The 20976-nt window shown below is 34.5% G+C and overlaps 1 protein-coding gene across 3 annotated transcripts in view; it reads left to right on the top strand.

Moving 5' to 3' along the window:
* TRPM7 (transient receptor potential cation channel subfamily M member 7) overlaps positions 1–20976 on the top strand; it is a 119825-nt gene that overhangs the window by 38468 nt on the left and 60381 nt on the right. For all 3 annotated transcript variants that reach the window (XM_055319774.1, XM_055319776.1, XM_055319775.1), the window contains exons 4-11: positions 2336–2534; positions 6794–7007; positions 9192–9316; positions 10356–10527; positions 12007–12181; positions 13156–13279; positions 15181–15253; positions 17055–17155. In XM_055319774.1, the coding sequence (XP_055175749.1) occupies positions 2336–2534; positions 6794–7007; positions 9192–9316; positions 10356–10527; positions 12007–12181; positions 13156–13279; positions 15181–15253; positions 17055–17155 (1183 nt within the window). The remainder of the gene's footprint in view (positions 1–2335; positions 2535–6793; positions 7008–9191; positions 9317–10355; positions 10528–12006; positions 12182–13155; positions 13280–15180; positions 15254–17054; positions 17156–20976) is intronic.

The following is a 20976-nucleotide window of genomic DNA, read 5'->3' on the forward strand; positions in this document are numbered from 1 at the left end:
CTTGTGCGGGGCTTGATCTCATGAGTGATGAGATCGTGACTTGAGCTAAAATTAAAGTCAGACTCTTACCCGACCTAGCCACTCAGGAACATCCCCCCATCCCCCATACCCATTTTTCTTCGATTGGTTTCTAGTTTCATTTCATTGTGGTTTAAGAATACTTTGTATGATTTCCATCCTTATTCAAATTTATTGAGACTTATTATATGGCCCAGAATATGGTTTATCTTGGTAAATACTTCTGTACACTCAAGTGGAGTTTTTATTATTTGTTGGGTGTTCTATAAATTTATTAAATCATTGTAGTTAGCTGATAGTCTTGTTAAGCCTTACAGAATTCTAATTTGATAGGGTTTCCTCCTTACTTTTAGTATTTTAAAGATGCTATACCAGAAAATTGGGGCACTTGACTGGCTCAGTTGGAAGAGCATACAATTCTTAATCTCACAGTTGTGCATTCGAGCACTAAATTGAATGTAGAAATTACTTAAATAAATAAAACTTAAAAAAAAAGAAAGATGATGTACCGGTGACTGTTGGATTACATGATTTTTGACAATGTGTCTGCTGTCATTGTTACCTTTGTTCTTCTGCACATAATGTGATATGCTACTTTGAAGATTTTCTCTGTCATTGGCTCTCAGCAGTGCCCTAATCTGATTTCTTTAAGCTTGTTTTGCTCAGTTCTTACTGAATTGCTCAGATCTGTCATTCAGATAGTTTTCAGATTTTTGCCCACTGTTTCAAATTTTTATTCCCACTCCCTTTTTTTCTGGGACTTGAATTATGTGTATGTTGAGCTACTTTGCTGTTTTTTGTTTGGTTTTGCTTTTTAAATATTTTATTTATTCATGAAAGACACAGAGAGAGATAAAGACCTAGGTAGAAGGAGAAGCAGGCTCCCTGTGGGGAGCCTGATGCAGGACTCTATTCCAAGATCACAACCCGAGCCAAAGGCCAGATGCTCAGCCAATGAGCCACCCAGGTGCCCCTGTTAAGCTACTTTAGTTTGTTCCACAGGTTGCTGATGTTCAATTCCTTTTGTTTCCCTCCAGTCTTTTCTCTCAGTATTCATTTTGGGTAGATTGTATTTTTTTCCAAAGATTTTATTCATTTATTTGAGAGAGTTTATGTTTTGGGGTACTGGATTTTATCATTCTGTTAGGGAGTTGTGGACTTATTTTAGCATGGAATTAAGTTACTTTGGATTAATATCCTTTCAAGTCTTGCTCTTACAGTTTGTTGTGGTACATAATGGTCTAGGTCTAATTTAGCCCTTCTAATTAGGTATTACTATTCTGAGGACCCTTTGTAGGTCTTGTGTTTTGAGATCTCTTACTCTGGCTAGTAGCAACACCAACTGTTCCCTGCCCTTTATCAGCTTCAGGAATTATTTGGGTGACCATGGTTTAGTAGTTCTTATATCTGCCTTCAGTAGTTTGTTCTTACTTATGTTTAAGAAGACCCTTCTGCATATATTGGGAACTTTCTCATGTGGCTCCTTCCTCTTTTTGTTTTTTTGTGCTACAAACTCTAGCTCTGTTGGCTTCTACAAACTGTGATATGATTTTTTAAAAAGGGTTTATTTATTTATTTTAGAGAGTGTGTGCTTGAGTAGGGGGAGGGGCAAAGGGAGAAGGAGGAATCTACAAGTAGACTCCCTGCCTGCTAAATGGGGAGCCTGAGACAGGGGCTGACCCCTTGGGGTCATGACCCCAAGATCATGATCTGAGCCAAAATCAGGAGTTAAATACTTAACCAACTGAACCACACAGACACCCCTATGATTTTTTTTTTTTTTTTTTTTTTTTTTTTATCAAATCCGTGAGACTGTCTGGCACCACTGGGTATCTGCTTCCTACATAGTAGTGTTTTGTAGTGCTTCTAGGTAGAATATAATTGCTTTTTCAGCCCTTGGCTCTGGGCCACCATTGTCATCATTGTATATATTATTTTGCATTCTCTTGAATTACATATATATGAAATTGTTGAAATATGTACTATTTTGCATTGGATTCTTTCATGAAGCATGATAATTTTGAGATCATCCATATTGTGTTTACTATTCTAATATTAGATATTCTCACGCTGAATATTATTCTGTTATGGTCTACTACATTTTGTAGATACACTCAATTTAGAGGACTACATCATCAAGTATTTTTACTGTTCTTCTATGTTAAGGATATTAATTTACTTGTATTATAAAATTAGAAAGTTAAATTATTTTGATTCTTCATTAAACATTTCAATTCTTCATTGGTTTATTTTAATTCAGTTTTTCATTGACTGATTTTTTGAAAGGTCTTTTTAAAATTTCATTTCTTTCCTTTAGGTGTTTTTGTGGTCGCTTGGTCAAGCAACATGCTTGTTTTACTGCAAGTCTTGCCATGAAATATTCAGATGTGAAATTGGGTGACCATTTTAATCAGACATTAGAAGAATGGTCTGTGGAAAAGCATACAGAACAGAGTCCAACGGATGCTTATGGAGTCATAAATTTTCAAGGGGGTTCTCATTCCTACAGAGCTAAGGTATGTCACATATTTGATTTTTTTTTAACTTCATTTATCTTGTTATCTAAATAGCATATAATACATTTGTTGTCTGAAATTTTGTGTAGCAGTAGATCAGAAAGCATTTCTTTGTGTATTTTGAAGTTCTTTGTGTAGGTGCATATAAATACAGAATGTTACATCTTGAACATTTTATCATTATGAAATGCCTTACTCTTGTCATTTACTTTTTTTTTAAGGATTTTATTTATTTATTTTTTTGAGAGGGAGAGAGAGAGAGAGAGCATGAGCAGAGGGTTGGGGGAGAGGGAGAAGCAGATTCCCCCCTGAGCAAGGAGCCCAAAGTGGGGCTCCATCCCAGGACCCTGGGATCATGACCTGAGCTGAAGGCAGGTGCTTAACCAACCGAACCACCCAGGCACCCCTCTTATGTCGTCTTTTTTTTTTTTAAGATTTTGTTTATTTATTCATGAGAGACAGAGAGAGAGAGAGGCAGAGACACAGGCAGAGGGAGAAGCAGACTCCATGCAGGGATCCTGACACGGGACTCAATCCCGGGTCTCCAGGATCACACCCTGGGCTGAAGGTGGTGCTAAACTGCTGAGACACCTGGGCTGCCCTCTTTTGTCTTTTTTTTTTCAAAGTCGGCTTCTTAAATCAGCATAGCTAAAGTTTTCTTCCCTTTTATTTTTTTCTTTCAAGAATTTATTTAAATTCAAGTTAGTTAACATGCAGTGTGGTATTTGTTTCAGGGGTAGAGTTTAGTGATTCATCAGTTATATATATCATCCAGTTTTCATTACATCAAGTGCCCTCCTTAATGCCCATCGTCCAGTTACTGCATTCCACCACCACTCCCCTCTCTAGCAACCCTCAGTTTGTTTCCTTAGTTAAGGGTCTCTTATGGTTTGCTTTATGGTCTCCCTCTCTTTTTATCTCATTTTATTTTTCCTTCCCTTCCCCTATGTTCATCATGTTTTGTTTTTTAAATTCCACATGAATGAAGTTATATGGTATCTTTCCCTGATGGATTTATTTCACTTAGCATAACATACTTTAGAGCCATCCACATTGTTGTAAATACTAAGATTTCTCTCTTTTTCGTGGCTGAGTAATATTCCATTGTATATTATATCTATCATATCTTTATCCATTCATCAGTAAATGAATATTTGGGTTCTTTCCATAGTGGCTGTACTGGATATTGCTGCTGTAAACATTGGGGTGTAGGTACCCCTTTGAAATCACTATTTTTATATCTTTTGGATAAATACCTAGTAGTACAATTGTGGGGTTGTTTGGTAGTTCTGTTTTTAATTTTTTGAGGAGTCTTCATGCTGTTTTCCAGAGTGGCTACACCAGTTTGCATTCCTACCAAGAGGGTTCCCCTTCCTCTGCATCCTTGCTAACATCTGTTGTGTCCTGAGTTGGTTTTAGCTGTTCTGACAGGTGTGAAGTGATATCTCATCGTGGTTTTGATTTGTATTTTTCTGAGATGAGTGATGTTGAGGATTTTTTTCATGTGTCTATATGTCTTCTTTAGAGAAATGTTTGTTCATGTCTTACTCCCTTTTAACCTTTCCTTATGTTTAAGAGGTTTCTTTTTAAGAAGTACTTTTTTTTGAGTTTCGTTAACTCTTTTTCTTTGTCCTCTTTTCTTGTTTGCTTTGGATTAAATATTTTTTATTTTCATCTTCCCTTATTTTTTTTTTTTAAAGATTTAAAAAAAATTTTTTTAAATTTATTTATGATAGTCACACACACACACACACACACAGAGAGAGAGAGAGAGAGAGAGAGAGAGAGAGGCAGAGACACAGGCAGAGGGAGAAGCAGGCTCCATGCATCGGGAGCCCGACGTGGGATTCGATCCCGGGTCTCCAGGATCACGCCCTAGGCCAAAGGCAGGCACCAAACCGCTGCGCCACCCAGGGATCCCTTTCATTTTCCCTTATTAACATGTTATTTATACATTCTTTTTCTGTGGATTAATCTTTTATTAAATGCCACAAAACACAATTTATTATAATTAGTCCTTTTACTACTTTTTGGACAGTGCAAGTGCAAGAACCTTTAGAATACTTAAAACTTCATTTATTTTTCTCATGACTTACATGCTTTTGTTAGTATAATTTTAAACCCCCCAAACATAATTATTTTTTATTTATATTTATCAGCATTTTACCCTTTATGTTGTTCTTTGTTCTGCCTGCCTCCCTGCCTTGATGGGAAAAGCAGTGCTAAAGGTGGGCCCATCTCTCTTAGTTTTCCTGTTCTTTTGGATCCTGATCCCACTTTTCACTGCCTTGGAAGCTCTATGATGCCTTCAGACATGTTTATTTTCTAGTTTCTCTATTCCTAGGGGCAGAGTTAGTTCAAAACAGTCTAGTCTCCCACTGTCCAAAGTGGAACTCCTCATTTATTCCTTACATAATCTTTTTTTTTTTTTAACTTTAAGCTGTTTTCCAAACATGACTTTATGCCGCCATATATAATGATGAATTAAACAAAAGCAGGAAGACTTAGTATAGAAAATAATCTTGTTACAAATAGCCTTTTTTAAAATTAATTTATTTGAGAGAGAGAGAGAGAGAGCGCGCGTATGCGTGCACTAGCAGGGAGAGGGGCAGAGGGAGAAGCAGATTTCCCTGCTTATCAAGTCAGGAGCCTGATGTGGGGCTCAATCCTAAGACCCTGAGATCATGACCTGAGCCAAAGGCAAATGCTTAACTAACTAAGCCACCCAGGCACTCTCATGGCATACATTCTCGAGTCTTCTCAGTTCTGTAAAATTCTGCTATTTTGGGTTCTGATATTTTAGAATATTTTTCATTGGTATTTGATCTCTGGTTGTAAGCAATGGGCAGTATATTGTTTTGCAAAGAAACTTTGTTATAGGGACACCTGGGTGGCTCAGTGGTTACGTGTCTGCCTTCGGCTCCGGGCATGATGATGCTGGAGTCCCAGGATCGAGTCCCACATCAGACTCCCTGCGTGGAGCCTGCTTCTCCCTCTGCCTATGTCTCTTCCTGTCTCTCTCTCTCTGTGCCTCTCATGAATAAATAAATAAAATCTTAAAGAAAAAAAAACTTTGTTAGAGATGATTAAAAATGTTTTTCTTTCAACAAAGGAGCATTTCAGATTTTTTTTATTTTTAAAGATTTTATATATTTATTTGAGAGCGAGAACGAGAGAGCACATGGGGAGAGGGAGAAGCCGACTCGCAGGGAGTCTGACACAGGGCTTGATTTCTGGACTCTGGGATCACAACCTGAACTGAAGGCAGATGCTTAACCAACTGAGCCACGCAGGTGCTCCGAGTATTTCAGATTTCTTATGAGCTAAATCATATAGGTACATCCAAGAAAATGAATAAGAGTAGTTATAGCAAGTAAGTTTTGTGATGTCACTTAAGACATACCTAATTTTCTTAAATCTTATAAACCAAAGGAACTTACTCCACAGATGTGGCAGCTTATTTTCTATAGAATTAAAAAAAAATTAAATCTGTTAGGGCACCTGGGTGGCTCGTTTGATTAAGCAGCTGCCCTCAGGTCGGGTTGTGATCTTGGGGTCCTGGGATTGAGCCCTGTGTTGGGCTCCCTCTTCAGCAAAGAGTCTGCTGCTCTGTCTCCCTTTGGTGTTCTTGCTTGTGCTCTCTCCCATATGCTCTCTCTCTCAAATAATTAAAATTAAAAAACAAAAACAAAAACTTGTGAATCCATCTGAATGCTTTGAAAGATTGAGTAAATTGGATGAATGGTAATTGAGTTTATATAAATAGGAAGAGGAACATATTTATGTTTTAAAGGTTAGAAATTAGAGTATTTCTGCTTCTTTAGTTCTTATAGAATGATTTTCCAGCTTTAAAATCATTTGGTTGGGGCGCCTGGGTGGCTCAGTGGTTGAGCGTCTGCCTTCAGGTCAGGGTGTGATCCTGGGGTCCCGGGATTGAGTCCTGCATCAGGCTTCCTCCTTCTCCCTCTGCCTGTGTCTCTGCCTCTCTTTCTCTGTCTCTCTCATAAATAAATAAATAAAATCTTTCAAAAAATGAAATCATTTGCTTGCTGTTGTTTATTCCTTGGAGTGTTAAGTGTATTAAAAGTAACCTATCAAATCTACTTTATAATAATCTGATCTAAATAACATTTTCCCAAAAATAAAAAATAAATAACATTTTTCTAATGTTGTATAATGTTGCATTATGACATCTATGAATATATTCAGTGCTTTAAAATGAATATGAATATATTTTGTGCTTTAAAAATCTTTTTTAGTATGTGAGACTATCATATGACACCAAACCTGAAGTCATTCTGCAACTTTTGCTTAAAGAATGGCAAATGGAATTACCCAAACTTGTTATCTCTGTGCATGGAGGCATGCAGAAATTTGAGCTTCACCCACGAATCAAGCAGCTGCTTGGAAAGGGTCTTATTAAAGCTGCAGTTACAACCGGAGCCTGGATTTTAACTGGAGGAGTAAACACAGGTAATGTGAGGATTATACCAATTCTCTTTAGTGTATTTGTAAATATTTCATAATATTAATTAAATATTTGAAATAATAACTCCAAATATCAGTATATTCAGTTTTTCTGTTAAATAATCTCTTATAGTTCCTAAGTATAAATGGTAAAATGTAAAAGTATATTTGGTTTTCATTTACTCTTAAAAAGTAATACACATTAAAGCAGGTATTGATAAAACTATGGTCCCAGGTACCAAACCCAACCCACTCCTTATTTTGGAAAATAAAGGTTTATTGGAACACAGCCACACTCATTTGTTTTTCTATTATATATAGTTACATTTGTGGTGCAACAGTGGAGGGGTGAATAGCTTTTTACCTTGCAAACCCTGAAATGTTTACTATTTGATCTATCTTAAAAAAAGGTTATTGATCCCTATTACCAAGCCAAGTGTTAATCTGAATACTAGTAAATTGATATAAAAATGGCAATCCATGGCCTACACAGTGGTAAGAAATAGCTTTCAAAATTAGTTTAAAAAAACAAAATTAGTTTTTAATATACTATAATTTTTCATTCCAGATCTTCTCTATGACATACAGATTAAAAAGAAAAATTAATATCCAAAGCAAAATATAATTATGACTTAAATTAACTTGCAGACATTTTACTATGAGGGGTTTTTGAACCTCATTGTATGTCAGGCATTCTTCTGGCTGCTGAAGATACATCATTCCACAAACAAAATATTTACCTTTGTGGAACTTATATTCTAGCAGAGGAGATGCAGATAACAAGCAGATAACTAAATATGTTATATGGTAGATAATAAGAGCTATGTGACACATGAAATACAGAGAAAGGATGATGAAGGTTGATGGAGAGGGCATCATTAATAGGGTGACATGTGAGTAGATTGAAGGAAATGAGGGAGCAAGTTAAAGGTAATGTGAGGCAGAGATTTAAAAGAAAAGAAGCTGCTAGTGTGTTGGAAGAATGGTAAGAAGGGCGAAGGGTCCAGTGTAGTTGAGTAGGATGAACAAGGAGTATTTGGTGATGAGGTCGTAAAGTTATGGGGGTGTGATAGAGGATAGGATGGGATGGGGTAAGGAAAGGTGGTGAATAGCAGGGGTATTAGGCACATCATTATAAAGCCTCATAGGCTGTTAGAACACTTTTGCATTTACTCTGAATTAAAGAAGGGATGGTTTTAAGCAGGGAGTTAACAAGAGCAAAGATCACTTGGATGATGTTTTGAAAATAGACTGTGAACAGGCAAGGCAGTAAATTGGAAGACCAGTTAAGATGCTATTTCCATAACCTAGGTGAGAAATGAGATCTCATGCTTTATAAAAATCAAACTGAGTGTTGTATTGGCCACTGTATTGCCATAATAAAATACCACAAACTAGGTGGCTTAAACAAAATTTATTTTCTCAGTTTTAGAGGTCTAAGATCAGGATGTTAGCAGGTTTGGTTCCTCCTGAGGCCTCTCTCCTTGGCTTATAGATGGCCACCTTCTCACTGTGTCCTCTTCGCCATGCATGTGCATTCCTGGTGTCTTTTTGTGTCCAGAATTTTGTCTTCTTAAAAGGACACCAGATAGATTGGATTAGGCCCTACCCCAATGACCTCGTTTTTAAATGTAAAGCTGCTTTAAAGGACCTGTCTCCAACTGGGATTAGGATTTCAACATAGGAATTTTGAAAAGGATACAATTCAGCTCATAAGTGATAATGAGGAGCCATGTGCTCTTTTAAAATGTCTTTTCTACTTTTCTAATTTTTTTATTTAGTTGGACAACTTTTGTAGTTGCTTGTTGTGTGTGTGTGTGTGTGTGTTTTGCTTATGGTCCTGAGCCATACTCTTCATTTTCTTTTAGATGATGTGTAGAGCAATAACAAAAAACTACAGTTACTTACATGAGGAATCTAAGAGAGGACTAGGCCTAACAACATGGTAAAAGTTACTTTTACGTGTGTTTCAGGCAGTTATAGTGATTTGACATTGTGGGGTTTTTTGTTTTGTTTTGTTTTTAGTCCTTGTGTTTTCTTTTCTAAGTTTTGTCTTTTGGACCTTGTCGCTTTTTATCTTCTCTGTGTAAAGAAAAATATCACCAATTATAATGTTATAGATTGAGCACAGGTTTATTCTGAAAACAATAACTACTTTCAAATAAAGTGAATTAAATTTTATATGAGCAGGTGTGGCAAAACATGTTGGTGATGCCCTCAAAGAACATGCTTCCAGATCATCTCGAAAGATTTGCACTATTGGAATAGCACCATGGGGAGTGATTGAAAACAGAAATGATCTTGTTGGGAGAGATGTAAGAAGATTTTAAAAATTTCTTGTATTTGAACTTGTGTATAAACAAAACTAGGGCAAGAATAGTGCAAGTCACCTTAAACTACTCATGATCATACCATACTTTTCAAATTATTTTTTTATTTTTATTATATATTTTTAAAGATTTTATTTATTCCCAAGAGACACAGAGAGGGAGAGAGGCAGAGACACAGGCAGAGGGAGAAGCAGGCTCCATGCAGGAAGCCCGATGTGGGACTCAATCCTGGGACCCCAGGATCACGCCCCGAGCCACCCAGGCGTCCCTCAAATTATTTTTAGAGTATTTTCCTTCTCTTTTTTTTCCCTTTTTTCCTGAGGTTTTCTTTTGATCCTTTCAAAAATGCATTCACAGATAGAAATAGTTGTCATTATTGTATTAGTACATTTTTGTTTCTTTTTTGTGTAACTATTTCACACCTTTTCCAAATCATGCCAGTCTTTGTAATTACATTTTTAATGACTATATGATATTAAGAATTAGTTTTACTGTCATTAAGAATAGTAACCAAATGATAGCATTTTATTTGAGTAGGTTAAGAACATGTGAATTGGTCATAAATATTTATCAAGTACTAAAAAGGAATTACTGTATAATAACGATCACTTTCAAGTACAATTAAATTCCTAATATCAATTTTAAAGATTCTATTAGGGCTAGAAAAATCTATTAGATTTTCTTATTTAGTGTCCTTTGTACATTGCACTTTATCTACTAATAACCTAACAGTTTCTTCACTCTATATACTTATTTATTTTCTGTTTCTTTTGCATGCGATAATAAAATAATACATATTTTGCAAAAGTGTTGAAATATAAACGTATGGTTTGGCCCACTCTTGGTTAATCATCAGCTGTCTTAAAAATTTGTGCTTTTTTGACATATTTTTTGACTTTTTTTTATGTTACTATATTGTAAATAGTATTTTACCTCCTTGCCTTTACAGATTATTTCGAAGTTTATTTTTTCCTTATCTTATATTTAATTCTGCTCACTAACTGTTATGTTTGCTATTGTTTAGGTGGTTGCTCCTTATCAAACCTTGTTGAACCCTCTGAGCAAATTGAATGTTCTGAATAATCTACATTCCCATTTCATATTGGTGGATGATGGCACTGTTGGAAAGTATGGGGCAGAAGTCAGATTGAGAAGAGAACTTGAAAAAACTATTAATCAGCAAAGAATTCATGCTAGTAAGGGAATTTATAAATTTGTTGCTCAGTTCCTTTTGTAGCAAGACAACGTACAAAACAACAAAAATAACTGACCTTAGACAAGGTAGAAAGACTTAGGGACAGAAGTCTGAGGCCAAATAGGGTACTCAGATATTGAGGCCAAAGCCACAGAGGTTCATTGGAAGCTCTGTTGGTATTGTAATCCTATTGCAGCCGAAGGAATTCAGAAATATTCTTAATGTGTGATATATTCTATTACCTGATTTGAAATTCAAGATTAAAGAGTAAAAGAGGAAAAAAAATACTTTATTGCAAAGATGTATCTTGTTTGAAGTTTTTTACCTGAATAGGTATTACTCTTTAGTATGTCTTAAAATTCTTGACACTTGTCTTCCTTTCCAACCACAGTCATAACTTTCTGGTTCAAGATCTAGATTTTTATTTTCAAAAAGAAGAAATTTTGTAACCTTAGGACACCAAGAAGGTGGGCTCTGTGACAAAGTGAAATAGAAATACAAAATTATAGGTTTGATGTATTCATATTAAGATGGAGTCATATCTTCTCTTCAATCCTGTAGGAATGTATTAGAATCCTACAGTTGCTTGTATTCGGATTTTCTCACTGCATTGCAGATTATTGTAAAAACAGAAATTGACATTCTTCACTAAATCTTTTGTGTTAGTCTTGAGGAGGTCCTGGATTTTTTTTTTTTTTAATATTTATTTATTTATTCATGAGAGACACACAGAGGCAGAGACATAGACGGGGGAGAAGCAGGCTGTCTTTGGGGAGCCTGATCACGATCTAGGCCGAAGTCAGACACTCAACCACTGAGCCACCCAGGCGTCCTGGTCCTAGATTTTATTGATCAGTTCCATTTATGTAATTCTGACTCTGTCATTGGCTTCCATGTTAATATCTCAGTGTATTTGAAACTAGAAGTATGCATTTTAGAAGTGAATAAAAACAAATGTACATTAGAAGTTCAACTCATACAGTATTAAAAAACAAATGAGGAATGCCTGGCGGGTTGGCTTATTTGGTGGAGCATGTGACTCTTGAATTTGGGGTTGTAAGTTAGAACCTCACATCGGGTGAAGGGTTTACTTAAAAAAATCTTCAAGACACAAACTAAAAAATGAATTGGTGGTATGAATGTCTTGTCAAGAGTTCAATTAGTGAAAAAAAAAGTTCAATTAGTGAAATATACAAAATAATTTTTACTTTTCAGTGAATCTGAATTCCAGTGCATGCCTAATCATACATTGTATTTTCTAACTTTGTCATTTAGAACAGACCTTATGTTAATGAAAAAGTAATTTATTCAGTATTTACTTCATTTAGGTTAGATTATTATCATGCTGAATGCTTGACATCAACTCACCTCTCTTATAAGACATTGTATTTTGACTTTATTTTGTGTTTTGATTGAGTAAAAAATAAGATTGAATTACTGTGTTTTGCCTAATATCTTACAATCTTTTACTTTTTTTAAGGAATTGGACAAGGTGTCCCTGTGGTGGCACTTATATTTGAGGGTGGGCCAAATGTTATCCTCACTGTTTTAGAGTATCTTCAAGAAAGCCCTCCTGTTCCAGTTGTTGTTTGTGAAGGAACAGGCAGAGCTGCAGACCTACTAGCATATATTCATAAGCAAACAGAAGAAGGAGGGTAAGTGTGTGCTTAAAAAAGATTTCAATAACTATGTAAAGAGATTTGTGGTTTTTTAGAATATTAGATTTATTTCAGTATTTAATGGACATGAAAATTTGAAGTTTAATATAATACCTTGTTATAATTTGAGGAAATAGCTTGTCTGATACATTATTGGATTGAATTAAAATATAACAGTCTTCTTGGAGGATAATTTTGCAAGATCTGTCAAACGTACAGAGGCATGTATCTTTTGACCCACTAATTCCATTTTCTAGGAATTATTTATACAGATGTATTTTTATACATATGAAATACATAAAAACATAAAAAGTACTCATTACAGTGTTGTTTACAAAAGTAAAAGATTGGAACAAAATAGAATGTGTATTAAGAGGTCTAGATAAATTATGGTATATCTATATAACAAAAGTTTGTAGCTAAGAAAAGTTGGTAACTTTATACTAGATTTGGGAAAGTTACCAAAAGTACATACATGGAAAAAGGCAAGCAATTGAGATAGAACTGGGCAGATAGAATATAGTGGGAAGGAGACTTTCACTATGAATTTTCATTTTTATATTTTAAAATGTTTTATATCATTATATTTTTGAGCCATATTACCTATTGAGGAAAAGAGAAAATGTGAATGTGCTCAGGTTTAAGACATTTTGGTGAAGTAGTGCTTAATACACCATAATATCTTAAAATTATCTTTATAGAGTATTTTATAAAATGTGAGTAGTGCTATTGCAACACATGCCCTGAAAACAATTCAAAGTAATTCAAAGAGAATAATAACTCCAACATTTATTTTTCTCCCATATGACTTTTGTTGGGAGTCTTATAAAGGACAGTATTTCACTCAGTGTCAGGTATTTAATATTAATACATTATCTCTAAAGGTCTTATGTGGATTCACCTATACTTCATATTAGAGTCTACAAATAATAGAAATTGAAATTGGTGAATTATGTTTCCTCTCACTACAGTAATCTTCCTGATGCAGCAGAGCCTGATATAATTTCAACCATCAAAAAAACATTTAACTTTGGCCAGAGTGAAGCAGTTCATTTATTTCAAACACTGATGGAATGCATGAAAAGAAAGGAGCTTGTAAGTAGATTTCAACAGAACAAGCCTTTTTATTTCATTCAAAACATCATAAATTGGTGAAATATATTTTTTTAAAGATTTTATTATTTAGGGAGAGAGTACATGTAGGATAGGGTAAAGGGGGAAGGAGAAGAAGAGAGAGAAAGAAAAAGAATTCAAAGCAAAATCTGCACTGAGCACAATCCTGTGACTACAAGATCATGACCTGAATGAAAACCAAGAGTTGGACGCTTAACTGAATGAGCCACTCAGGCACCCTGAAATACTTTCGTTTTTAATTTGGATTAAGAAAAAATTTTTTTAAATTTATTTATTCATGACAGACACAGAGAAAGAGGCAGAGACATAGACAGAGGTAGAGGCAGGCTCCTCACAGGGCGCCTGATGTGGGACTCAATCCCGGCACCAGGATCATACCCTGAGCCAAAAGGCAGACACTCAACCGCGGAGCCATCCAGGCATACCTGAATTTAAAATTTTAAATTATTTTTTAACCATGTCCAGATATCATTTATTGTTTTTGTTCAAAGAGTGATATCACAGAAGAGTTATAATTTTATATGATACTGAGACATACATTTGCACTTCTATTTTACGAAAATTTTAATAACGAGGCCTCAACAGGTTATATTTAGAATCAAGGAAGAACTATAAAAAGTCATTAATAGCTTCTCTAAAATATATTAGGAGGAGCGCCTAGCTGGCTCAGTCATAGAGCAATGCAACTCTTGATCTCAGGGTTGTAAGTTTGAGTCCCACATTGGGTGTAGAGATTACTGGGGGAAAAAAAATTTAAAAAAAATTTTATTTTACTTTGTTTGAATGCTCTAAATAAATTAAAGATCAGTGTTGCTTAATTTCAGTCATCTAAACATGGGCTTAAGTTTTCAGAGATACAATTTTTTAGCAACTGTAAAAGGTAGATGATAACAGGATTTGATCTCTTGTTTTTCATTGCATTTCCTTTTTGTACACGATAAACTTGAAAAATGTGTATGGGGTTGAAATAGTCTTTTACTTTATGAAAAGTCTTATTAAGTGAAAACCTCTCAAGTGGCATTTCACTTCAAATAATTTAAAGAAATTTCCAGTAAAAGGATTGAAGAAAACATTTTTCATGCATTTTTCATTCACATATATAGGGCCACTGGGTGGCCCAATAGGTTAAGCGTCTGCCTTGGGCTCAGGTCATGGTCCTGGGGTCCTGAGATGGAGCTCTGCATTGGGCTCTTTGCTTGGCAGGGGGCCTGCTTCTCCCATTCCCCTTACTCATGCTCTCTCTTTTTCTCTGTCAAATAAATAAAATATTAAAAAAAAAAAAAAAGAACCAGGGATATAGTACTTGAATTAAATGCTCCCTCTGTAGAAAAAACATTAAGATTTACTCAGATTTACTCAGATATGTAAACTGTAGTCTCAGGCCATTAAGTTGCTTATTCTTTTTCTTTTTTTATTTTTTTTAAGATTTTATTTATTTATACATGAGATAGAGTCAGAGACATAGGCAGAGGGAGAAACAGGCTCTCTGCGGGGAACCTGATGCAGGACTCAATCCCAGGACCTGAGGATCATGACCTGAGCCAAATGCAGACACTCAACCACTGAGCCACCCAGGCGCCCCAAGTTGCTTATCTAATGAAGGACATAAAATAGAAGATAGGTCAAAAAATGAATATAATATGAAATTAAACATTTTGAGCATACTTGCCATTTTTATTTGGTAAACGATGAAGGGTTTTTAATTTTGTGGGGGGTTTTGGTTGAAATGAAGTAATTTCTGACCAACCCCCCCAAAAAATCTTTATCTCCCATGTAGTTTGAAATTACTTTCTGTTTTATATACCTTATACCTTAGCTTTGAAAATATAAAGGCATAATATTATGAATTGATCTTTAAATAGATCACGGTTTTTCACATTGGATCAGATGAACATCAAGACATAGATGTAGCAATCCTTACTGCACTGCTTAAAGGTAAGATTTTAAAACTTTTTATTTATAAGATCTTATTTATAGCCTATTTATATAACACAGGACTTTTTAATCTAGCTAAATGTTTGGGAACTGAACTTTTTAATAATTGTTCTTTGTGAAAGACACAGTGCTAGCTTTCTGTGACAGTAAATGGGCTTTTGCTTTTGTCTTGTAGAAATCTAAAAGTTTTTAAAATTTCTAGCAGAGTTTTTGCCACCAGACCCATTTAATTATCCTATTAAGAATGTTCCACATTTTTAATTGACTGAAAGTAGGTGTTTAAAGGTAATAGGGTCTTGGTTGATAGAAATTAAATGTTTTTAAAACATGTTTTCATTCTGAAAAGAAATTTGGAAAGAAAGCTAGTGGTATGCTTGAGGATTCAAGGGTTAATGCACATCACATTAAACTGTGTTGTCCTCTCATTACCTTGCCAAAGACATCCAACTAATAAAACAATTATAGTGAAAAATCTTTCCAAAAATAGGAAGCTAAAACTTGTCCCATCTGGGTGGGTATTGAAAGTCCAAGTATGTAGTGAAATGGCAGGAACAAAGCAAGAAGACACTATGTTGTTGTCTTTCACAAGAAGTTCCCAAATATTAGATCATAATAAATTGCCAACAGATCAAACATTTAAAAAATAATGTAATAAAATATATTTACACTTTGGGAACAGAGATCAATAATAGAAAATCCAGAAACTATAAAGGGAAAGATCAATAAATGGTATTGCATACAAATAAAAAATAAAAAGAGAACACCTATATTTGCCATATACTTTGTCCTAACCACTGTGTTCTAGTGTTTTACACTGTTGATCACTTAATCTTACAACAACCTGTTAATCTTACAACAACCCTAACAGGAAAATTTCCTATTATTTCCTCATTTTATAGATGAGGAAATTAAGGAATAGGAATCTAAAGGGACCACAGAGTTGTTATAAATTAATAGTAAGATTATGAATACTTCATGGAAAAATGAGTCAGAATTCATGTAAAAGATGTTAGCAGAATAATATAAATGCTTGGGGAAAATGTGGAAGGATGGTCAATATTATAATTAAAACAAAGTATATCTTAATAAGGAAGCATTTTAGTCTCCTTGTGGGTATTATACCATTGATGGGTGGTATCACCTTTCTGGAACATATTATGGCAATATATCAAAAGTTTTAAAGTATTCTTTATCCAGCATTTTGTCTTCTACATAATCATCCTATTTTAATAATCAAGCATGTGCATAAAAGTATACTCACCAAAAAATTCAAAATAACCTGAATGTCCACTAGAGTGTTTGTTGAATCAACTTTAGTATTCCTTTAAAGGGTATTAATATGTATGTAAGATAAATTTATATGTACTGTTCTACAAAACTAAGGTATGATGTTAAGATACATAAAATAGGCTACTGAATACTTTGTATAGTATCATGCACTTCTGCATAAACGATTAAAAGTATTTGTATGAATTTATATATGAGCAGAAAAGCACCAGTAAGGATGTTTTTTATAATTTTAACATAGTACTGTCTCTGATAGGTCATCTTTGTTTTATTCTTACTGTTCTGTATTCTGAATTGTTTGCAATGAGTGAGGCTGTGTGTTTTCTGTAGTTGGAAAATAAAAGTCCTCAATGTTGGGGGTAACCTTATTTCTGTGAGACAGGCTACCTCTGAACAGTGACTGACATGAGCTTATATGAGTTAATTAAAAGGGAATGCAGAGAATTGGTAAGTGTTCACATTTTAATGGAGATAAATTAATTGAATTTGTCAACTGTTTTCTTTATGCAATTAGGCACTAATGCATCTGCGTTTGACCAGCTCATCCTTACACTGGCATGGGATAGAGTTGACATTGCCAAAAATCATGTGTTTGTTTATGGACAGCAGTGGCTGGTATGTAAATAATCTATATACATGATGCAATTAAATTAGACTGCCTAATAACAAAGTATTTGCTGGAACTGTGATCTAGCTTAACATTTTACGTCTGCCTAAAATGCAAAATTAGTTTAGCTAAACATTTCTACAAAATCCAGATTTATTTAGGATTTAATATAGCTCATGATGAAACCTTTCTTTTTATAGGGTTTGGATCACTAAAAATCCTAGAACTGAAAGAAGTCTTAGAAATTGTGCCCTGTATATCTCTGTGTATTAGGGATATTGGCCTATAATTTTCTTGTGGTGGTGTAATCTGATTTTGGTATCAGGATAATGCTCGCCTCATAAAGTAAGTTTGGAAGAGTTTCCTCCTCCTGTTTTAAAAGATGCTTTGGAAGATGTGGTTGGAAGAGATTAAGGATTGGTATTAATTCTTCTTTGAATGAATGTTTGGTAGAATTCACCAGTGAGCTGTCTGGTCCTGCTCTCCTGTTTATTGGTAGATTTTTGATTATTGATTCAGTCTCCTTACTAGTAATTGACCTGTTCAGATTTTCTGTTTCCTTATGATTCAGTCTTGGTGGGTTGTATTTCCCAGGGATTTAGCTGTTCAATTTTGTAAAAAAGGATTTCATTTATTTGAGAGAGCGCAAACAAGAGGAGTGACAGAGGGAGAGGGAGAAGCTGGTATCCCTCAGAGCAGGGAGCCCATAGGTTGTCCAGTTTTTTAGTGTATAATTGTTCATAGTTTCTTATAATCATTTGTATTTCTGTGGTACTAGTTGTAGCATATTCTGTTTTATTTCTGATTTTGAGTCTTTTTTTGTTGTTGAGTCTAGCTAAAGGTTTCTCTTCTTAACCTTTTGTTTATCTTTTCAAAGAATCAGCTCTTAGTTTCATTGATCTTTTTTGTTTCTATTTCATTAATTTCTAATCTCTGTTATTTCCTTCCTTCTACTAACTTTATGTTTTGTTCATTCTTTTTCTTATTCCGTGAGGTGTAATTAGGTGTTTGAGACTTAGAAATTTCTTGAGGGTGTAGGCCTTTATTGCTATTAGCTTTCCTCTTAGAACTGCTTTCGCTACATTTTACAAGTTTTGGTATGTTGTATTTCCATTTTTAATTGTCTCAAGATAGTTTTTGTTTCTTCTTTGACTCCTTGTTTAGTAGCATGTTGTTTAATCTTCACATATTTGTGAATTTTCCAGTTTTACTCGTGTAACTAATTTCTAGTTTCATACCATTGTGGTTGGAAAAGATGCTTGGTATGATTTCAGTCCTCCTAATTTTATTAAGACTTGTTTTATGGCCTACCGTATAATCTATCCTGGAAAATATTCCATGTGCACTTGACAAGAATATATGTTCTTTTGCTTTTGGATGAGATGTTCTGTAAATATCTGTTAATTCCATTTAAGACCAATATTTTCTAACTGATTTTCTGTCTGTTCTATCGATATAAGGGGTGTGTGGTAAAGTATGCTACCATTATTGTATTGCTATCTCTTTCTCCCTTTGTGTCTGTTAATATTTGCTTTATATATTTAGGTCCTCTCTAGGATGCATAAATATTTATGCAGATTATATCTTCTTGTTTGATAGATGTCTTTATTATTATGTAATGCCTTTTATTACAGTGTATGGTTTTTTTGTTTTGTTTTGTTTTGTTTTACGGTGTATGTTTTAAAGTGTGTTTTGTCTGAGAGAAATACAGCTGTTCCGTCTGTCTTTTGGTTTCCATTTGCATGGAATATCTTATTCTATACCTTCACTTTTAGTTTGTGACTTTACATCTAAAGTGAGTCTCTTGTAGGCTTCATATAGGTGATGAGTCTTGTTTTTTTAATCCATTCAAACACTGCGCATTTTCATTGGCATTTATTCCATTTACATTTAAAGTAATTATTTATAGATGTGTACTTATTGACATTTTGTTTATTGTTTTCTGGCTTGATGGATGAATGGACAAGGAAATTGTGTATACATACAGTGGAATATTATTCAGCCATAATAAAGAGTGAAATCTTGGTATTTACAACAACATAGATTGATCTTGAGATCATCATGCTAGGTGAAATATAAATACCATACGATCTCTTTTGTATGTGGAATTAAAGAAAAATTAAGCTCATAGATACAGAAAACAGATAAGTGATGGAGAAGTGGGAAAAATAGTCAGAAGGTTAAAAGAAAAAGAAAGCAAGCAAAGAAATAGTCTTTTATGTATAAGAGAATTCATTGTACTGTTATATTAGATGTTTAAACCAGATGGTCTTTACCATCTTATTAATGGGAACAATCTTTTCCCAGTTTTGAGGATAAGAAACCTTAGTGTTATTTTTTTTACTTTTGTCTTTCTCATATATTTCAATCCAATTCCATTTGTAAACATTTTCAGGTCTACTTTCAAACTACCCAATTTTTTTTAACATCCTGGTCCAATCTACTGTCACCCTTCTTCTATGTTGTTTTAGGGGCATCCTGTTTGATTCCTTATTCTCATTCTTCCTCTCCTTTTAGACAGAAGATGGATAACATCACATTTATGCAGAGCATAATCCAGAGCCCTTATGATGGCTTGTAGGGCTTCACATCTTCTGTCCCGTTACTACCTCTCTTACCTTCCATGTTAACACTATTCCCTTTTGACTCTTTTATGTAGTTATATTGGTGTGTTCTTTTTTTTGTTTTGTTTTGTTTTTAGATTTTATTTATTTATTTGAGAGAGATACAGAGAGAGAGAAATAGAGAGCACAAGTGGGGAGGAAAGGGAGAAGCATGCTACCCTGCTGAGCAGGGAGCCTGTTGCAAGGCTCAACCCCAGGACTCTGGGATCATGACCTGAGATGAAAACAGATGCTTAACTGATTGAACCACCCAGGCACCCCTTTATAGGCGTGTTCTTAAAACATACCAAGAGTGTTCCCCCCCATCTTTATACTTGCTGTTTTTTCTCTTTGGTACAGTATTCCTCTAGATACCTACCTGGACTTGATTCCTTTTTCTGGTTTCCTTAAAAAAAACAAAACCCAAACATATTTATTTATTTAAATAAGGTCTACAACCAATGTGGGGCTCAAACTCAAGACCCTGATATAAAGAGTTGTACACTCTTCATACTGAGCCATCTCCTCAGATGTAAAGGCTTGGTCAAAGCCTTTTTCTTCTATGTATATGTGGTTTATCTTATGGGTTTGTTTTGCACAATGTTAGCTATTTGATTTTGTGCTTTCCTTCATGTTAGTTTGCAGCATAATTGTCTTACTGTTTTCCCTCTTCGTTTTTAGAAGTTCAGAATGCATTAAGTATATGAAGAAATGTGAAACAAAGCAGATACTTCTTCTTTAAAACTTTTTTTCCTCAGATGTGGAAATTTTATCGGGCTTTATTGTTGTTTTAGGGCAGTGATTATAAACCTAATTCAGAAAGAACACTTCTTTTTGTTCAATTCAGATAAGACACATAAGTTTCATTATAACCTTTTTGTTATGTGAAAATTGACTTTCATGAAGTGCTTACTATACAAATTTTTATTCAAAAAAATTTTTTAATATGTCTTTTCAAGATTTTTATTTTTTATTTTTGTTCATGAGAGACACACAGAAGCAGAGACATAGGCAGAGGAAGAAAAAGGCTCCCCGTGGGGAGCCTGATACAGGACTCAATCTCCGGACTCTGGGATCACGCCCTGAGCTGAAGGCAGACACTCAACCACTGAGCCACCCAGGCACCCATATACAAATTTTTATTTTTATTTTATGTTTATTTTTTAAGATTTTATTTATTTATTCATGAGAGAGAGAGAGAGGCAGAGACACAGGCCGATGTGAAA

Source organism: Nyctereutes procyonoides, unplaced genomic scaffold, assembly GCF_905146905.1.
Source record: "Nyctereutes procyonoides isolate TBG_1078 unplaced genomic scaffold, NYPRO_anot_genome, whole genome shotgun sequence".
In the NCBI taxonomy this organism is placed as follows: domain Eukaryota; kingdom Metazoa; phylum Chordata; class Mammalia; order Carnivora; family Canidae; genus Nyctereutes; species Nyctereutes procyonoides.